The 13,116-nt window shown below is 38.5% G+C and overlaps 2 protein-coding genes across 12 annotated transcripts in view; both read left to right on the top strand.

The window, feature by feature from the left end:
- The window catches only part of NRG1 (neuregulin 1), a 1,130,429-nt gene that overhangs the window by 1,001,465 nt on the left and 115,848 nt on the right, over positions 1 to 13,116 (top strand). For 2 of the 11 annotated variants that reach the window (XM_054497960.2, XM_054497966.2), the window contains exon 1: positions 5,874 to 7,067. The exons of 7 other annotated variants lie outside the window; for them this stretch is intronic. In XM_054497960.2, the coding sequence (XP_054353935.2) occupies positions 6,401 to 7,067 (667 nt within the window). In that variant the 5' untranslated portion in view covers positions 5,874 to 6,400. Of the gene's footprint in view, positions 1 to 5,873; positions 7,068 to 13,116 lie in introns of those variants that run through there. 2 more of the 11 variants (XM_054497961.2, XM_054497967.2) reach the window with 1 other exon arrangement.
- LOC129042238 (uncharacterized) lies at positions 5,885 to 6,073 on the top strand. The gene has a single exon (XM_054497972.2). The coding sequence runs from the start codon at positions 5,885 to 5,887 to the stop codon at positions 6,071 to 6,073; it is 189 nt and encodes a 62-aa protein (XP_054353947.1).

Here is a 13,116-nt window from a genome sequence, read left to right on the forward strand (position 1 = left end):
AGGAAAATTAACCATTTGAAAGTCAACAACTCAGTTGCATTTATTGCACTGTTGTGCAACCACCCCTTCCATCTAGTTCCAAAACTTCTCCAGTGGAATTTTAAAAGAAGGGCAAGGGCAACTTGTAAAATGACCAGTAAACTGTGTTTGTAGAAAATTAATGATTTTACTTATGGAGAGTGAGAAATTAATAGGTTCTCCCAAAGTAAAGCAAACTCACTGTAACTATCATATGCAATTAAAATATCTTTCCGTATGAAATTCTCACATCCTCATCTTTGAGATCATTTACTGTATCTTCAGTTACAGAGGATCTAAACTCATAAAGAACAAAATGTACCAGAGTAAATTGCTCATCGTGTTACAGAATGAGAACACAGAGCACAGTCAATATCAAGTACTTGATACAGCATCTCACAAAGTAATGCTTAAAATTAAGTCAAATTGTCTGTTCTGAGAACATTTTCACTGGGTAAGAATAATCAGTCTTGACTCACCTTTAAAGTGGGCAGAAAAGACATGCCCAGTAAGGTAAAATGAGTTTCATTCATCTCACCTATTTTGCATCATAAATAATGTACAAGAACATCAAACAGCACATGGATTTGGTTTGCTCTCAGAGAACTTTTCTGTTTAGCTGGGGAGAGAGGAATGACAAGAAAAAATAGTTAAATATTAGCATATTCCAAATTTTCCCTCCACTGATAGGATCTGTGGTAGTTGAGTTTCACTAGATCAGGCTAAATTAATTCAAGGCATATTTTGGAACAATCAGAGAAAATTTGATAAGTAAGTATCTGAATAGGCCATTAAAAGACTTGAAAAAATGGAGAGGAGTATAGAGGGTATTTTAGATAGATGGCTATGAATAAAGCCTGCTGATTTATTAGAGACCCCATAATCTATGTAATGCAATCCCAATCAAAAGTAAAACCAAACTAAATGTATGTATTGAATGGATAGCCCAGCTCTAAGTTTGGGACAATCAAATACTGATAGTGTTTGCCTTCAAAGAAATTGCATTCTTCAGCCCTGTATACATGATGTAATTAAATGATGACACATGACTGTGAACATGTACCCCAATAAATGGTACAGTTAAGAAATGCTGGGTCTATGATTTGGAAAAATGGGAAGGGCTTCATCAAGGAGCTGAGACCTAGCTGAGGGCATGTTTTTTGGATAGGTGGAGGAAGCCGATAGATCCATTGGTGTACTTTATCCTCCAGAGAAGCTGCAAGTTTTTAAAGTCAACTTTAGGGCATGGAGCTTTCTTGTGAAAATTATGATTTCATAATTCTTCAGCAAATAAATAAATAATTGCCATTTGTATGTAGGGATCTCTCCAAATGAAACGACTGGTACCATCATTTTTATTTTATGTTAGATACCATGAAGTAAATTCTACTCTTTTGCCAGCCGTAAAATTTAGGAGCAAAAATAAACTTTTTCAGTGATAATATTTTTAGATTTTGGAGATAATATTTTTAGAGTTATATCACCAAGATACAGGAAAAAAGTCAAAGAGAAAATAAGTGAGTAATAAGGTCAAAAGCAAAATGTCATTTATCATTCTCTTTCATCTGTTGGAGCTACCGTACATTCTTCTGATGATAAAGTAAATAAAAGTAAAGCAGAATGACTAGCTTGAATTCATAGCCTAGCTTGAATTGAAGTAGCAGAGGAATTCTAGTATTTTTTATTTGATGATATTACAGGGTTTTTTTCTTCATTGAAGCTAGCTTAGAAGGAAGCTGAAATATTATGAAAGTGGATCAGAAATACAAGTATATTTTACTTTATTCTGCCAAATCCCATTCTATATTACCGTGTCTCTTCTTGATCCAGGTTGGCATACTAGCATTTACTTCCTCATCCTCTATGGCAGATTAATTGTGGCTGCAAAATCTTTGCCACTTTCTCCCTCAAAATTTATTTCTTCTGTCCTTGAGTCTGGGCTGGCACGGTGACTTCTTAACCAATAGGATGCAGTGGAAATAGTTTGTTCTGCTTTCAGGCACAGACTTTTAAGAGAACTGGCAGCTTGTGTTTTCTTCTTCTTGGGGTGCTTTCTCTCACAACCTGGCCACCATGCTGTGGGAAGCTCAAGCCACAAGGAGAGGCCACAGGTTGGTGCACCATTTCACAGTGCCGGCTGGCATCTAGCAGCAGCTGCCAGTCATCATGTGTGGGAGCCATCTTGAATGTTTCCACCTAGTTGCACCTCACCTGCAGCACCAGCTGACGTCAAATGAAGCAGAAGAACCACTCAGCTGAACCCAGTAAACCTACAGAATAAAATGGCGGTTGTTGTAAGCTATTTCTGGGCGGTTTGTTTCACAGCAATACATAACTGAAATCGCTTCCCAAGGAAAGTCCTGGAATGAGACCATGGAAGAGCTCATTTGATTTAAATGACAAATAGATAGTATTTAAATGGCCTATGCTTAATTCTAACAATTTCTAAAAATTATTAGGCAAAATTGTAGAAGTCTTATTTTGGAAACTAGATCCTTTTAAGTTTGTTTACAAATTATATTAAGGTAATAATTCCTATTTCATTGTTACATATTCTGGTTCTCATAGTCTCTCCTTGAAGTGATATGTAATCAATAATATAATCAAATGCACCCTTTTGATGAAATAACACAAGCAGTATTTTTTAGCAGAAATAGGATGAATCAGAACACACTCAAATCTTGGCCACATAGCTATGTGTCCATGGCAAAATTACCTAAGTTGCCTGGGCCAATGAAATTAAAAAAAAAAAAATTTAAGATAAATATGGACTGTATGGGATTAGGGAAGATCAGAAATAATGTATATTATGAACCTAGCAGAGTACCTGTCACCTGGGTGGAACTCAACAAAGGTAGCTTTTTTTATTGTGAGGGAGATGGTGATAAAAGGTTTAAAAAGGTAGTAAAAAATTGTCTAGTTTATTTTTCTAAGAGGACATGGAAATGGGGTGTTCCTGGGCTCTACTGGGGTGGAGCTTAAAGGGTTAAAATGATATATCCTTGCAGTTTTTCCTACAAACATGCATGTTTTATCCAAAGGAAATTCTGACCTCTAACCCCATGCACACTTTCCTTGCTCACTCTTTTATTGCTATAGAGGATTTGATGAAGGCAGAAAGGCAACTTCTGGGTCCTAGTCCCAAGGGTAGAACTAATGAAGAATTCTTTTATTCTTTACCTCCCATCCTTCTCCATTTCCCCATTTACATTCATTTTCCAATTTGGTGGAAAAAAACAATGTTATAGGAAGCTGGCTGGCTGCAGATTAGTCTTAGCACCAAGGTGGAATGCCTTTCCGGGGGAAAAACAGACACATCCCAAAGTCTGGCTTATGTAGTCCAAGGCAAAGAGTACTTGTGGCAGTCCATAGGATTCTCTCTCTGATGTGTTGTCCTAGTCTTTGTATAAAATGTTGGTTTTCTCTATAAGTGTTGGGTATTTTCAGTGTAACAGCTAGAGCAATGCCCAGTAACTTTTTTTTTTTTTTCTGCCGAATATGTTTGCTCTTAATGGTTGAGGTAAGGTGAATAATTGCTATTGGTGTAAGTTAAAGACCACTTTTCTAAACTATGGGTTAGCATGCTTGGTATTTTCTTCTATCTGTCTGACTTGAGGCCACCTGAACCCCATTTTGGTCTTTAAAATTTAGCTGACCTTGGCCTTGGATGAAACGCTAGTGTATTGAGTATAATAGTTTTGGTTTAGGTCAAAATTGGGGAATTCAGTGCCATATATTTCAACTGGGTGCTTTTTGAAGAAATTATAAATTACCCTAGTTTAGCATAAACACCTGCTGATATTGTTTCTGAATATTTACATGAATATTGATCATTGAGATCTTACTATCTTTCAATTTGAATGCTTTAAATGCTTCAATAGACATTTTCTGCACTGTGAAATTGTATGTCCTTTGCTAGAATCTTTGTAAGAGAGCTCTCACTGCTTTAAAGTCAAATAAACCTAGAAAATAAGCATAGAAATTATTTTTAAACACCATTTACTGGTATATAAATGCAGATTATAGGGAGATGAACTTAAGGATAACTCATGTTGCTCATAAACTTGTCATAGTCATGGTTACAATTATGCAAATTGGCACAGGCTTTTGTTGTTGTTAGTTATAGTACTGCAAACACAGTTTAAGATGTTAAGACCCTTTAAATCATGTATAATTATGGACTAATTTCATCCTGAAGGAAGAAGTGATAATATTTTATCTCCTGCCGTTTAAAGCTGAAACATACCTCAAAGTAGTGGAGATTGTGCCCTACAAAATATAGTGTGCTTAAAGCGGATTTTCTCAGGACTTGAATTCTAAATTTTACTGCTTCAGGAACTCATATGATGGCTATGTAGTATAGATTTAGAGAGAGTTTTACAGACTCCTATTGACATAAGTGAACAAAATGGTTCCTTGGAAACCGTTTAGATGTCCAGTCACAGTAAGTGTGGATTACAGGTTCAGATGCATATTGTGTGCAGTGATGTGCAGCACAGTGCTTGGGGAAGCCTGTGGTCTGTATTAAGAACAGTGCATTTCTTCTAGTGTTTTAATGACTGTTGTTTTAAAAGAAAAAAACAGTCAGCATAGAAACTACTGAACTCCTGAAATCTAACCCAAAAGGCATGGTCTCATAGAAAACTCTTCTTAGTACTTTCAGTGCAGTGATAGCTGAGGACATGTGGTATATATTACAGTGCCAGGGAATTCAAACGTCTGCAGTGTGGAGTCACCGTGAAAGGCTAATCTAAAAATGAAGTGGTAGCTTTGCTCGCATGATAACTCTGTTGCTTACTGGTGCTTCCTATTAGCTTGACATTAGTCTAGTCTTCTTTGGGTGAGATAGAATAAATGGAAATTCAAAGGGGACCACAGCAGGGGATATATGGGCTGCCAACCCCTCCCCTAGCACTCCCTTCCTCCAGCCTGTACTCAGCATTTCTCCCTGGGCATGACAAAGTCTTACACAGTCATTGCAAAAACAGCTAAAGGCAGAGCTGTCCATGGTTAGGAAAAAAATGTTCAAACTGTTGGTTGAAAATCAGGTAATAACAGTCCTCTTAGTGAACGAAACTTATTAGAGGGCTAGGGAAGGAATGCTATCTCTCAGCAGCAGGCAGGAAGAAATTGCTGTTGAAAAGCTTACCTCTCCAGGGAGGAATCAGATAGCAGACTTCACCAAGCCTCAGGTCCAACCCATAAGGTCCCACCTACACCACCACCCCCATCCCCATCCCAGCTTTGTTAGATTGCTAGCATCGATCGCTGGCTTTTTCTGACCCAACAGTGGGTGAAGGAAAGAGCCGGCAAGGTGGGGGTGGAAGAAGACTGGGACAGATTTGTAGAGAAAGAAAGAAAAAGGAGGAAAACGGGTGGGGGCCATGGGGACTAGGCTTAACTGATGCCTGCCTGCTTCTCTTTGATTTGATGGCCTTTATTCCTTCTAATTGGATAAAATAGGAAGTCACTGGCAGTCCTGTGTGGCTGGGGATACTGATTTTACTCAGACCAGCCTGCAGATCTAGAGTGTGGATAGAGAGTGGGGAGTGGGGGTTGGGAGAGGGGGAGGAAAGAGAGAGGAGAGAGAGAGGACAGGCTTGGATGAAGAAGGGAAAGAAAGAGAAAGAGACTGAAGCAGAGAAGAGCCGCAGAGGAAGAAAGTGAATGAGCACTCAAGAAGGACAAAGAGGAGTAGTCGGGGGTGGGGTGGAGGCAGGGCGGGGAAGGGAGTGACCGCCCCTCCTGGCTGCACTCTTGCCTCCGGAGCCCTCTGATCCTGTTTGCAGTGATGCTCCGAGGGCAGGCACCTGCTGCTCTGTAATGATTCAGCCCCTTTCAGCCGTCGTCGCGTTAACACAACAGGATGCTGTTGCTATTGTCACTACTGCCTCTCCTGCCGCCGCCGCTGCTGCCGCCGCCGCCACCGCCGCTGGTCCTCCTTCTGCTTTTACTTCTCCTGCATGACAGTTGTTTTCTTCATCTGAGCAGACACCAGCTTCAGATGCTCGAGGTGAGAAACATGCCTTTCAGTTTGGGCTACTGGTTTACTTAATTAACCAGCCGGCAGCTCCGTCGATCTATTTTGGTCCCTGTCCTCTTGACGAGCCCGGGATGGTTTGGAGTAGCGTTTAAAAGAACTAGAAAAGTGGCCCAGAAACAGCAGCTTAAAGAATTATTACGATATACTTTGATTTTGTAATTGCTAGGAGCTTTTCTTCCCCCCTTGCATCTTTCTGAACTCTTCTTGATTTTAATAATGGCCTTGGACTTGGACGATTTATCGATTTCCCCCTGTAAGATGCTGTATCATTTGGTTGGGGGGGCCTCTGCGTGGTAATGGACCGTGAGAGCGGCCAGGCCTTCTTCTGGAGGTGAGCCGATGGAGATTTATTCCCCAGACATGTCTGAGGTCGCTGCCGAGAGGTCCTCCAGCCCCTCCACTCAACTGAGTGCAGACCCATCTCTTGATGGGCTTCCGGCAGCAGAAGACATGCCAGAGCCCCAGACTGAAGATGGGAGAACCCCTGGACTCGTGGGCCTGGCCGTTCCCTGCTGTGCGTGCCTAGAAGCTGAGCGCCTGAGAGGTTGCCTCAACTCAGAGAAAATCTGCATTGTCCCCATCCTGGCTTGCCTGGTCAGCCTCTGCCTCTGCATCGCCGGCCTCAAGTGGGTATTTGTGGACAAGATCTTTGAATATGACTCTCCTACTCACCTTGACCCTGGGGGGTTAGGCCAGGACCCTATTATTTCTCTGGACCCATCTGCTGCCTCAGCTGTGTGGGTGTCGTCTGAGGCATACACTTCACCTGTCTCTAGGGCTCAATCTGAAAGTGAGGTTCAAGTTACAGTGCAAGGTGACAAGGCTGTTGTCGCCTTTGAACCATCAGCGGCACCGACACCGAAGAATCGTATTTTTGCCTTTTCTTTCTTGCCATCCACTGCGCCACCCTTCCCTTCACCCACGCGGAACCCTGAGGTGAGAACGCCCAAGTCAGCAACTCAGCCACAAACAACAGAAACTAATCTCCAAACTGCTCCCAAACTTTGTAAGTAGAGAGAGAGAGAGATGATGATGATGATGATGAATAAAGGAAAGGGGTGGATTTGAGGTCCCCAAAGGGCATTTCCCTTTCTTCTTGCATTTTGGTTGCCTGGTTTTGTTTAAGCAAAGCCTGTGTTTGAGATGCTTGGGATGGCATTGAAGGGCCGAGTAAAATGATCTTGCAAACTCCGGGTCTGAACCAGTGTTGTAGCAGCAGTTCTCTCTAGCCACATTGCTCAATCTGGTACCGGGAATGCAAAACTTCAGCATCTGCAAGTCATGTTTGAATTTAAGTTAAATTCAATTTATTTCTAACACATTTTAAAATTAAAACATCAGGCCATCTCTTATGTTTTATAGAAATGTGACTTTCATATACCAGTGAGTATTATTTTGTGTCTTTCTCTTCCCCATCATAGATTTCCTGTCACCTTTCTGTTACCCTCTACCTCTCAGCGACCCCAAGCTGCCTGTTGTCTCTCTCTCTTTCCTGTTCCCTAACCACTTCTCCCTACTTTTGTATCTTAATTGGTTCTTTCTGAGGTTGCAGCAAGTCTTAAGACATTTACGGTGCTAGCCTCTCACTAGCTTGAGATGACTGCTGTCCTGCCCAGGTGGTACTTTCAGTTAGTGAGCACTTATTAGTGGCAGCTTTATTTTGTCCAGGACACAGTAGGATTCTGCATGAAGGATTTTCCCAAATTAGTTTTGTCTTGTATAATCAAATGTTTAAATAGCTTCCTTGGCAGTCATTAAAAAATACAAGATCCATTAGTGAGGTACATCTTTTTTTTTTTTTTTTTTTTTGACGTGTGTCATCTTAGTCTGGCAGATTGCAGCAGCCCAGTTTAATAACCTGTGATGTGAAGAGAGCCCACGCTCTTAAAAACAATACATTCCTGTTTGCATTGGGTAATTGCAATAGCTTTAGAGTGGAAAGTTGACAGGAATGAAAGCATGACTGTTCTAAATATCAATAGAGAAGGGAGGAGTTTTCTATAGCCTTCTAAAAATGTTTCTAGTTTATTTTTGTTGTCTCTATCTCCTATCACTTTTTACCATGAGGAATATTTACTTAGTAGAAAAGTACAAGATCAGAAAATTTGGTTCTTAATAAATTGCATGAAAGCTCTTAGGGTTAAAAGAGAGTTGACAATTTCTCTGACGAAATGCCTCTTGTTTTTCCTCTGGACAGTAATGAAGAATAAAGAATACCTTTTCCAGACATCATGTTCAGTGTGAAGTAGTGCAGCATGCTATAGAAACACGGAAAAACTTGATTTGTGCTTGTAACTCCCGATCATTTCACACACACCAGATTCAGTGGCAAAGATTTAAAGAAAAAGAAAAAGAGTCTTGTTTTCTAGGTGCAATTAGGGAAAACCTCCTTCATGCAGACGCTGCTTTGTATCTTTATCAAATCCCTGAAGCATCATTAAAGGTCTGACAGACATCACTGCCTTTGCTGCCTCTTCCCACCTGGCAAAGTGACCGGGAAATAATACCCAGATGAAATGACAGGCTATAAAAAGCAAGTACGGATCCTGCAAAGAGAAGTGAAATTCACCAGTAGGACAAGATTACTTGATCATTTTAAACTTAAGTCTTTAATTGAAATCTGCTTGAACAGGTTTCATTGTCCAGAGAAAGAAAAAAATGCCCTTTGATAAACACTTCAACTAAATTCTATAATTTTGTCATCTGAGGAAATCAAGAAAACAAAGAAACATCCAACACATTTTCCTGATCTAAGACCATGTCAGAAAGTATGTTGTGAAGTTTTGATAAATTATTTTGTAAAGTAAATGTTTCTACTAAGTGTTTTAGTAGATTACATATTCCTTATCAGTTTTTTTTCTCCAAGCCAGGGCATTGATATTGTGGCATCTGCAATAAATGGGAAAGATTTACTGCTGCCTAAAAGCATCATTGTGGCCAGTTTGACCAGATGCACAGCTGCAGCGTTTTGAAGTGCATCGGAGATAAGCCTAGAGAAGCAGTCTGGGAAGTAGTTTTCTCCTGAAAAGTTAGGGGTAGACAGTTAGTTGGTTAACACTTTAAAACCTATAAGGAAACTCTGTTAATTTTTTGGACTAGTTCCTTAAAAAAAAAATCAAGTCTTCTATTCTAAAAATTGTGAGCCTACTTTTTTTTTTGAGGGAGGGGGGTATTGGGGGAAGAGTAGTGTTTGAAAGGGATTGGTCCAGGCAGCTTTGTTTTTAGAGACTTGTAAGTGGTTGTTTTTGTTGTTGTTGTTTAAAAAGGTTGTAACCACTAATTAATGGAAAGCAAAAAAAAAAAAAAAAAGCTTACAAAGGGATTGTATTTTTCAACTAAGAAAGTATTGTTCAGTCACAGAAAGAACTGGGGCATTCCTTTTACCGTGCATGTTTTTGACATAAACTAAGCTGTCATGGCTTATATTTGAAAATGACATTATCATATGTGAAACATGCTCTTCAGTGGTTTTAGGACTTTATTCTCCCTTTTCCATTTTTTTTTCTGTCTCAGCATATTCAGCACATTATGCACAGAGCTGTAGCCTTCAAGGTCATAGACTGTTGAGGGCTAATTGATTATTCTTTATCCTGGAGCCTGAGAGAGTAGAAGAGAGACAATCCCAGTAATTGTGTCTGCAGCGTTGCTCCCCAAACCAATCTACCTACTAGTATTAGAGTTTTATTTTATAAATACTAGAGTTACTCCCTCACTGACTCTTGTTAAATTACAACATTCTTTGTCTTTGTTATAATAAAAGGCAAAATATGACATTTTAAATTGCCTTAAGGTATAGTGGCTATGTCGCATTTTCTAAAATGGATATTTCTTTCATAAAGTAATATTTCATATTTTCATGATATTAATCTATGCATTCATGTAGGTCTTAAGAAGTCCAATGCAGAATTGGAATGAAAGTATATAAGTATATATTTTTATTCTAAAGTATTTCTAAATGTGGTTAATTGTTTCCCACTACCACAATGATTATATTGTCATGATACTAATTAAGTTTTTACTTCTCAATGAGTCACATAATACTTGCACTATTCATTTGTTTTCTTTGTCTGGGCTTTAAAATTTTTCCTGCCCTGACTGTTGGGAGATTGCAAACTTAGATTATCATAAAAAGAGCTGATTAATTAAATTATAGCCAGGAAATGATGGTACCACCTTGAAAGAAAATGTTTTCTGGATATGAGATCCTCCCTGCTTGACAACAGATTCTGGGATGCAAGAATGTGTTGATATTTTCATCTTGGGCCAACTTTGTTTTGCTTTGTCCTAAGTCTTATTATGGGATTGTATGACAAACCATTGTTACTGCAGTGACAATAAGAATCAGTAACCATTTGCAAAAGATCAACATGATGAGTTGGATATACCATAGGATTTCTTTCCTTCTATTTAAAAGTGCCATTCATTTAAATTCTAATGGATCCTTCTTCTAGTTCTTGGTAACTATATTTGTAGGTATTTCAGAACAGTGATTTTAAATAACTTCTCCCCACTTTAATCATAGCCGATTACAGCCTGAAATGTTAAAAACTGGAAGGGACTGAAAGATCTTCTATTGGAACTGAATAATTTCATAAATTTACCAATGAAGAAACCCAGGCTCAGAAATGCCTAGTGAAATTCTTTTATTAGAATATACTAAACTCTGAAAAATGTGGCAAAATCAAAAGTTTTAGAAAAATGTGTCTGTCTCTGAGAATTTAAACACACACTCTCTCTCTCTCTACTGTTTTCTTCTATCATTGTATCCTTATTGTAGAGAGTTGGAGCTAGAGACTAATGTAGCATCAGATTGAGAATTAGGGAAGTACTTTAGGTGGGACCACTGTTCAGGTGTGTGTTTAGTGCATATCACTAAAATTAAATTTTCTTCTCGCCTTCCTGTTTTGCTCTTATTAAATTTTCAGTCGTGGTGGTCTTTTCCCTTTTTATTTGATCATCCATACGTTGTTCAGCTTGCTTCTGAAAACAGCATGGGTTGCCTAGTGCGTTCTTCCCTCATATATAGCAGATTGCTCTATGGCTCACTTATTTTCTTCATAACCCATTTTGTTTTCTCCTCTCTATTCCTTTGTGATACCCAACTCAGTCTTCTTCTCCCCTTTCCTTCCTACCTTCCCAATTATATATTGACTCTTTTATTTTTATAATTATGTCATTTTGGCTTTATAGGTCAGTATTTCATTGCATCATATCAAAATAATTTCAACTGTCTTTATTGAAACTTTATTTATTGCATTTTAATGCTGAATGACACTTTCATATATTACAAACATACAAAAAAAAATCTCTAGCCAATGACCAATATACCAGTTTCTTAATGACATAATTATATCAAATTTTAACCTTCTTCTTGATCTTTTCCTCTTTTTTTCTTTAGTGTGCTTGATTCCAGTTTTTCTGTTTTTGGACATCAGCATTTCTGTATTCCCAGAAAACGATGTTCCAAACCATACACCTGTGTTCTTCCTCCTTCCCTCTTCCTTTTAACAACTCTTCATAGTATCCTTTTAAAGCATGAAGGAAGAGGTATTTTATAGATTGAAAAACCAAAGCATAAAAAGTTATGACTTGTTTAGATGCCCCTGAGAACCAGGAATATAACTTGTCCACAGAGTCCATTGAACGTTCTACTACAGCATTAACTACATTCCATCTACTTTTATGCTCATGTTTCTACTTTTATTACTTTTGCTCTACATCAATGCTTTGTTTTTCTTCTATTTTTCCTCTTTTTTGTTTGTTTGTTTGTTTGTTTTTTCATTCAGTGAATGTATGCTAAGTGCCTACTCTGTGCCAGACTCTGTTCTAGACCGGTTATATGGCAGTGGAAAACAGTAGAGTGCCTGCCCTCAGGGAGCTTATGTTCTAGTGGATTTTAAGAATCTAATTGCATAATGTAATTTGAGATATTTCTTGCTTTCTTATACATATACCCTCTTTATTCAGCATTTCTTCTTTACCGTCATGTTATTCACCTCTTGACTTCCACTCCTGTCTTTTCTTAATACGTTTCTCTTCTCCATCTACCGAATACTGAACACTTGCCCAGCAATGTCCTTTAAGTGACAGCAATCCCACCTCTGCTACCAACAGGCTGAGTAGCCAGGGGTGATTCACCATACAGCACTATTTAATCAAACTATTGGGGTAGTGAGAAAAGTGTGATCTGTCTGGCCCTTTAGGAGCATCCTCTTAAGATGAAAAATATATACATAATTCTTCTAGCATGTACATAAAGATTCTAAGATTATTTTCAGATTCTAGAGAGTTGGTAGCTGTAAATATTTTTGTTTCTATATTTTGGTCATATTTTTATGTATTCTTTTGGCTTGCATAACATCAAGAGTATTAAAATATTCCCAAGGGTTTTTCATTTCACTGTTACGGACAAAGACTAGAATCTGCCATTAAGTTGTTCAGTTCTTAAACTGAATAAAGACATGAGTTCATATACTATTCACATGAAGAGTGATTGACTAGCAGTGAGTGAAGTTAATCCTCATCATCTGAAAGCTGATTGTAATCTTTACTGCAGTGAATTTTATCGTGTGTGTGTGTGTGTGTGTGTGTGTGTGTGTAGACATTCAAAGGGTGTTTCTGAATAATATAACTAATGTCTTATAATCATAGAATTTTATATGCTGAACATTTTTAGAGATTATTTGTGTCACTTCCTAAGTGAGAAAAGGCAGGTCTGGAAAAGTGAAGTGACTTGCCCAATGTCACTACAACCAATCAGTGGCAGTGCTGAGACTAAAACTGAAGTCATCCTTACCTTTGCTACACTTGCTTTTCTTCTCAAAACTGTTTTTAGCATTTATTCAAGTAGCATATGTTATGTTATCATAATTTAAGATTTGATTTTCCCATTTATTGTTTAAATACTAATTAGTGAAACTTTTATCACCCTATAGTAGATGTCTTCTTTAGAGAAGAGAATTTTGGCCAGGTGCGGTGGCTTATGCCTGTAATCCCAGCACTTTGGGAGGCCAAGGTGGGAGGATCACCTGAGGTCAGCAGTTCCAGACCAGCCT

The sequence above is a fragment of the Pongo pygmaeus genome, chromosome 7 (genome assembly GCF_028885625.2).
Source record: "Pongo pygmaeus isolate AG05252 chromosome 7, NHGRI_mPonPyg2-v2.0_pri, whole genome shotgun sequence".
In the NCBI taxonomy this organism is placed as follows: domain Eukaryota; kingdom Metazoa; phylum Chordata; class Mammalia; order Primates; family Hominidae; genus Pongo; species Pongo pygmaeus.

Bases quoted from the DNA above. Each gene is read 5' to 3' on its own strand.
- LOC129042238 (XM_054497972.2), top strand. From the start codon at position 5,885: ATGCTGTTGCTATTGTCACTACTGCCTCTCCTGCCGCCGCCGCTGCTG.